Source organism: Protopterus annectens, chromosome 9.part0 (assembly GCF_019279795.1).
Source record: "Protopterus annectens isolate FY-2018-M chromosome 9.part0, PAN1.0, whole genome shotgun sequence".
In the NCBI taxonomy this organism is placed as follows: Eukaryota; Metazoa; Chordata; order Ceratodontiformes; family Protopteridae; genus Protopterus; species Protopterus annectens.
The window spans coordinates 959,482,711-959,490,300 of NC_056743.1; the positions used below are offsets into that span (position 1 = coordinate 959,482,711).

A 7,590-nucleotide genomic window follows, 5' to 3' on the forward strand; every position below is an offset into this window, starting at 1 on the left:
CTCCTGAACAGTCTCCAGGCCAACAGTGGCCTCCGAAGAGATGTCCAGACCAGAGGGGGCAGCGGGTAAATCAGGCCTAGATTTCTTGGCCTTCTTAGCTTGAGGCTCATCTGATGTCCCGACATAACTTCTAAATGATGTGCGAGATGTTTTAGGCACTTATTTTCCAGGTATAAATTTAGAGAAGCTAACTGACTACAAAGTGTCTTGGGGACAAAGTCCTTGCAAACAGAACAAGTAGTATGGTCATGGTCAGCGCCTAGGCAAAAATAGACAAAGGTCGTGAGAGTCCTTATATGGAATCTGCCTTCCACACTGACACTTGCTCTTCCTAGCTGAAATGTAACCACAAAAACAAACAGCAGCCAAAAGACAAAGAAAACCCCCAATGGAGCACTTATTTGAAACCAAGGTTCGCAATTTGTCTGATGAGTGACGACTGGAGCAGACGATTGGACAAGCGGCAGAAAAGTTCCCAGGTCGGGTACATGATAAAGTCCACTTTATACCCGTCATCTTATGACCAATGTACAAGTTCTCAGGTCTAGTACATGCAGACGTCTGCTTTATACCAGACGTCATTTTATGACCGACGTATGTTTTGCTTCTGTGCAACGTCGCACATACCTCACAGCAGCTCTAGTATTTTCTATACTGGCTGGACATACAATCAGTGGACACCCTCATGTTATGAATTCTGCAACATATGAACAGAAGTACAGTGAACTATACCACAAGAACCAAAGAAATAAGATGAGTGGTCTGAGGGCACTGAAATGACCACTGCAGGATCAGCCACCTGTAACTGAAGTAAAGAAGCAGCCTGCTGTAATAGCAAAGGCTGTCTTGAAATTTTCTTTTTCTGTTGAGTGGAGGAAGGAAGGTATGGGGAACCAGTAAGCTGTTTCATGGTTAAGCCCATAAAGAAGTTTGAAATGTGGGTAGTGATGTCAAAATTAGTCTGTAAATATTAAGTAACAGAAAAGTGGAGTTAAAAAAAAAAACTCCGTAATAAGCACAACACTCACATGCCCTAACACCTAAATATAACTTGTAAAATATAAAAATTAAAAGTAAACTTGAAGCAAACTAAAGTTTACATAAAAATTAATAAAAAACCCACACAGCTTCAAATGACAGAAATGTCACGTAACAGTCCCAAAAACATTTAAAAAACTAACATAAAACAAGTTTTTTTTTAAAGTAGTACTGTTTTTATGTTAAAAAATGAAATGTCCATCTCCAAGGGAAATTATCTGACCAGCAATGGAGAAAGGTTAGCTGACCGTCTATCCTTGAAAGCCCAGAAAAAGGTGCGCCTTGCAGAGGCAAAAAAGCTCTGAAGGGCTTAGTGACAAACCGCTGATATTCTCCCCTCCTAGCTTGAGCTTTCAACTGTCCAGGTGAGTAGAAGGTGGTCTTAAGCTTTGGAAGCTGGACAACTGTTACTCCCTATTCATGATATAACCCATATAGTTCAGACTATTAGAAGAAATGATCAAATGATGAACATTAAATATAACCAATCAAACATTAGCTTATTTCAGATTTTTGTATTTCTGTAACTCCATTCTCTTTAAAGAATACTGTCGCCAAACAAAAAATCTTACACTTGTCCTTAAATTTGCCCTTCCGTAAAATATTTAGACAGCACGAGACACAAAATGCTAAAAAGAGATGGATTCTGCGTATCCTCTCTGCACAGTATAATAAGCAAACAACGTTATATAAACAGAGTATATAGAACGACCGCAAACACATCATTCAGATCTTGCAGTACAGTCTGCGGGACAAGATTTCTACGAAGGCATTTTAATGGGAAATATTTATACAAAGGAAGGAACAGCAATAAATTACACCTCTTCCCTTTTACTTTCAAGATTTAAAGAGATGAGGATATGGATGATTAAAAGAGTACATTTCCTACATCTGTGACAAATAAAATTTGAACTTTACTTTTCTCTAGGAGATTCTCGGGAGCAGAGTTGTAACTAAGGTAAAAGGAAGAGAGTAGCTGCTCGAGACTCAAGTTGTTCAGGGGTGTGATCAGCATCAGCTGGAAATGTAGTGGCATTGCTGATGTTGGCATTCAGTCATTTAAACATCTGTGGCTGTTTAAAGAATGAATGTGTGTCTTGTCCTCTGAAGCTGTATCAAAAACTCAGAATTACTTCACTCACACTATTATTTCAAAATTTCATCTTTAGTAGACAGCGAATGTAAATAATTTTACAGACTTAAAAACTAAAGAAGAGCTGGTGTATATGTAAAAACTGTTGAGACAGTAGACCAGCAAACATTAAGGTATGCATACGAAGCAACTTCTAGAACAACTAAAAGTGCCATAATACTGTACAGGAATGTTTGTTTGGCTGACTCCTGAGGAGAAGAGTAGTTGCATAAATTGGTGTCATGGGGACTTCCCCAGATTGACCCCCCCCCCCCGCCTCAAGTTACAAATCGGGAGTACAAAAAACCTCCTCCAAAGTTCAGGAGTATCCTTTACAATTGTCTGAACTGTAACAGTAAGATATAATGACAAGTTACTATAGATACAAATCCTCTCACCATACTAGCCCAACAACCTACCTTCCTTCATTAAGGACAAACTACCTACTAGAACAATGAAAAGTACTAAATGCCTCAGAAGGTGTAGGGACTGTTAATACTGCAGGACCTGACTTCAAATTAAAATGGCAGGTTTCTTTTTATCAAACTTGTACACAAGCCAGCTGACTTATGAGCTGGAGGCTGAGAGAATTAGGATGCCAAAACTTTTTATTCAACAAATCCTGGAACATTCTGAAAAAAAAAAAAAAAAAAAGAGATAAATTCTACCCACAGATTCTGAGACGTTGTGAGCATTTTTAGTACTTACCTATTTGCCCTTTTTTGATTAGGTTAACCCCACCAGTCCAGTGGCCTCTTTTCCAGGAAGACCTGAGGTGGTATTCACATAGACCATCGTAAATTTGACCAGGCTAGGGTGGAAAGTCCCCCTACTATTCGCCATATATGCAGTGGGATCTTATGGATCCAACTGATTAATAACTTCCACTTAGGAAAGGAAATGTAAGACAGGCCAGTTAAACTCTTATCCAGTTATGGTAGCAGGATCATTACATTTAATGTCCTGAGAAAGAGAGCTTGAAGGCTGTGAGGATGAATCATAATGGTATAAAATAATATAATCTGGAGAGAGGTGCTAAAGGTTCAAATGAACAATCAGCTTCATCAGATGAAACAGGAGAACTCCAGGCTCTTTTTGATTAATAAAGGGCCTTCATGGGTACCGTCACTGAAGAAGGCTAATCAAGGCAGAACTCCAAACTACTTCAATCACCAGAAGGTACCATCCCAGGTAATGATAACTTTTCAGCCAATCCTGAAAGAAGCTCCTTAACAAGCTGTAGTGAACCTCAGTAGGGGGTTGTGTTGACACAAACTATACAGATGCAGCCTTGGGAGACAAAAGAACTTCAGGCTATTGCAGCACAAACTCTTCTCTGTCTACTGGGTAATAGTAAATCAGAACTACCAGCCCCTGAAGGGGAACACATGGAAGGAAAAGTCCCAGAATCCATGGATGATCAGACCTTCTTTATGTACTCTGACATCTTTATAATAAGCTTCTTGATTCTGGCTTCACAGGTTCAACTTGATATTTCCTCTCTGATGTCTTTTCTAAGGACCCAAATCTCTTTTCAGTAGGGAAAGAATATAAAGCCTTTTGATTATACAATTTTTGCAGCTTGCTTGAATTTCCTACAATTTTCACATTCTCCAATGTTGTGAACAGGACCTAAACAGAACAGATTCTGCAAAATGAAAGTCAGAAAGTCTTTAGGGGATATTTGTCTACTGAACTTCATTTACATGTATTTATCAATTCACGATCATAGTAAATGCATGGCAACTGAGTCATAAGACCATATACACCTTGTCAATAGTCATCCTCGAGCTGTATCCCCCCCCCACCTTATCAGCGAGGATAAACAAGGCAAGTCCTGCAGTAAATTTATGGGTACCCATGCAATCATTCAGGTTTAATCTGAAGGATGCTATGGTGTCTGTTTAACTTGCAAGGGAAGTCTACTCTAGAGGTGGGGTAGATTTTGGATAATAAATCTTCACCAGCACCTCAGTAAAATGCACTGGAGAGATGAATTTAAGTTCCTAGTTCTGGTATGAGTGGAGCAAATTTACTTGGAAGATAGAGGAGATCAAGGAGGATGGTGTCACTAATGGCCCAGAATGTAAGGCATGGATCCTTCCACAAGACTCCAGACTACATTATCATTTTGGACAGGGGTACTGGAGATACTGTACATTAAAGGAAGACAAGACATTTCCCAACTGTAACAATACTACACTTTCTTGCATTTAATTTTAGCCCTTTTTCTGTACACAACTTATTTACAAAGGTTAGGTTCTGCTGTACTAAATGGGGAACAGAAGGAGATTTGACCATAATGCTCAGTTAGCAGTCATCTACAAACTTAGCTAGCCAAAGGTCCTGATTCCCAGTCTGTATATTGGAAACAAATCAAAAATGAGGAATCGCAGTACTGAGCCCTGGGACACATCATTAGTTACTATCATACTTTCCAAGGGGTGCCTGCAATTGCCAAAAATGATTGTATAACTGATGTACGTGTTAAAAAAAAATAAGAAAGAAATCATAACAAGCGATTAAACGTTGAAATGTAAGGGACTGTACATTAAAGGTGGTAAGCAGAAATGCATGGCATTCAAAAACGTTAAGAATTAATGAAGAGAACGTACACAAATGTAGGCTATAAAAGGAAGCCATACACACATCTATTCTGGTGCATAACAGTGTGCTCATCTATTGGTCTAAAGGGAAGAAAAGCAAAGCATTTGGAAATTCATGCCGCAAAAAATACAGGTATGATGGAATACAATCCAAATGTTATGATGTACTGTTACAGTGATACTCCCTGAAAAAGAATAGGGAATAACATTCAAATGGCAAAAATAAGGAAGCTACTGCAGTCTGGTGCTTACCTGCCATCTGAGGACATCTATGTAGCTGACCAAGCAAGTTACATTTATAAGGAAGGGAATTCAGATTTAAGGCTGCAGAAAGATTTACTTGGATATGCAGCTGAAACTGTAGATTTTACTTACATGCTTGCGACACAGCTATAAAACAGCAACAGCAAAGTCTCAAGACAGTGACCATTTCTTTGCATGCCATACCCTACACAACATACATTTCTTACAATCCCAAGTTTGGGCTTACACAAATACTAGGAAGATTGGGAAGTCTGGGATAAAACTGTATCACAGAAAATTGGGGGGGGGCAACATCTAACTCACCACTTCGTAAGTGCCGACATAACTCAACTGTGAATAGAAACAAAGTATGTTTTAACAGTAGAATACACAGATATTTTAAAATAAGCAAGACACTACATTCTGTTTCACTGCTCTTTTACTACACTTACTTCTGGCATTTTCTTAAACTCCACTACACAGTATATTACAGTCAACTGGAGGTTGCCCTTGTTTGTAGGTCAACCAGTCAACTTCATAGTTCCCACTATTGCACTTTTCTTTGTTCATTACAACAGTGATCTAACCACAAAATAGGAGTACAGCCATGCAAATGAGAGATTAGCCTTCTGAACCTGTTTTGTGTGGGCCAGTCGGCAGTTATACACTGCAGTGTATTAGCAACAGCAGATATGGAGCTTTTCCAGCAGTCCTTTCCACTAAGCAACCGAAGCATCATACTGATGGCATGAGGAGAACAGCAAGCAGCCTAGAAGAATGCCAAGCCACTTGTGTTAACATAGCCACCATTATCAACATACCCAAACATTGCAGTTTATTCCTATAATATAACCAAAACTTTAGTAAGAGGCTGCCAGTTTGTGCAGAAGATTTAGGCTATAAGCTGTTAATAATCTGCTTCTTGTGGCACAGGGTTTGATTCCCTCAGCAAGTCACGTAACCAGACAATGCTTTGGGACAACTGGGAGATTGGGATAGACTATTCAATGGTTTCCTGGACTGCATGCCTAGTAATTACATATCAACCTATGAACTATAATCACCAGACATCACTGCAGCAGCTACTCCCAAACCACTTCAAAAGTAAAATAATAAAGATGCTGCTAAATTCACTGTGAGTTTTAAATACTGCCGTTCAACCAACTCAGTACTTACCCAGATAAACAGAGTATAAATGTTTCATGTTAAATCAACTACTTCAACCAGATATTACTTATTGTTCAAAATTCAAATTAAGATTACACAATACATTTCAGTCCTTTTGCACTTACAGAGGACAGGGTTATGGCACCATATACAACACAATAACCATTCTAGTCTGTCTGTGTCATTAGTTCTTTTCTGCAAGCTTAACAAGTGGCCACACTTGAATTTCACTCACATAAGGCTCAGCAATGCAGATTCTTATGATAAAATAGCATTAACAAATGTACCTTTTTATGTTCTTCAAATTCTAATTTGCTGAGCATCAAAGCCTTTTCCAGATCTGCTTCAAATAATTCAGATGTCAGCTGTAAAAGAAGAGACAACATCTTATAACTCATGAGACCTTGCTAGTTTGCTTAATGCCTACCAATTAAAATAAATGCAAATAAGGTCTGTTTATACAGCAATGACAACCTCTGCCTGACACAAGGCACAAACCATAACACTGACACTAATTCAGCGGTTTAGTGTTTCAGTGACATTATCATCCAGTTGATTCTGCACTTCAGCAATGAGCAAAATGGTTTTACTTGTCTTCGCCTTTTTAGGAAAGGAAATGAAAAGAAAGTGGCAGCTGGATATACTGGTTAAAATATTTCAAAGTATTGAGAAATCTTGATGAGTGGATGGGAAATAGGAAATACACTCCAGGGATCACTTCTCTGCTCGGCAGGGGTACAGGGAACCTTGTTGGCTAGGCTTACTTAGGCACTTGGATCGATAGCCTAGTACCTACCTATGAACCTAAGTACACTAACAGCAAAGGAGGGAATCTTCTGAAGGACATAAATTCTGGAAAACTGTAGGATTTTTTTTTTTTTTTTATTATACATTAATGTTTGCAGTTCAGGAAGTCTGGGTAAAACAACTACTTCTTCCATGAAATATATTTTGGGTCTGCTAAATTAATACGCTCAAATGAGTTATACTTAGTTTTTTAGTAATAAATTCAAATACCAGGCAGGAGAGAGGAATTACGGTCAGATGGACTAAGGCAGAATATATGTATGTGAATGAGAGGGAGGGAAAGAGGAATGTTGAGGATGCAAGGAGTAGAGGCGGCGAAGGTGGATGAGTTTAAATACTTGGGATCAATAGTTCAGAGTAAGGGTGAGTGTGGAAGAGAGTACAGGCAGGATGGAGTGGGTGGAGAAGAGTGTCAGGAGTGATTTGTGAAAGACGAGTACCAGTAAGAGTTGAAGGGAAGGTCTACAAAAGGGTAGTGAGACCAGCTATGTTATATGAGTTGGAGACAGTGGCACTGATAAAAAGGCAGGAGTCAGAGCTTGACGTGGCAGAGTTAAAGATGTTAAGATTTGCACTGGGTGTGACGAGGATGGACAG

At 39.0% G+C, this 7,590-nt stretch overlaps 1 protein-coding gene across 6 annotated transcripts in view; it reads right to left on the reverse strand.

Moving 5' to 3' along the window:
• The window catches only part of GKAP1 (G kinase anchoring protein 1), a 2,226,639-nt gene that overhangs the window by 1,516,244 nt on the left and 702,805 nt on the right, over nt 1-7,590 (reverse strand). For 5 of the 6 annotated variants that reach the window (XM_044083704.1, XM_044083701.1, XM_044083700.1 and 2 more), the window contains exons 4-5: nt 6,474-6,551; nt 5,344-5,370 (exon numbers count right to left, since the gene is read on the reverse strand). In XM_044083704.1, the coding sequence (XP_043939639.1) occupies nt 5,344-5,370; nt 6,474-6,551 (105 nt within the window). The remainder of the gene's footprint in view (nt 1-5,343; nt 5,371-6,473; nt 6,552-7,590) is intronic. The other variant, XM_044083706.1, reaches the window with a different exon arrangement.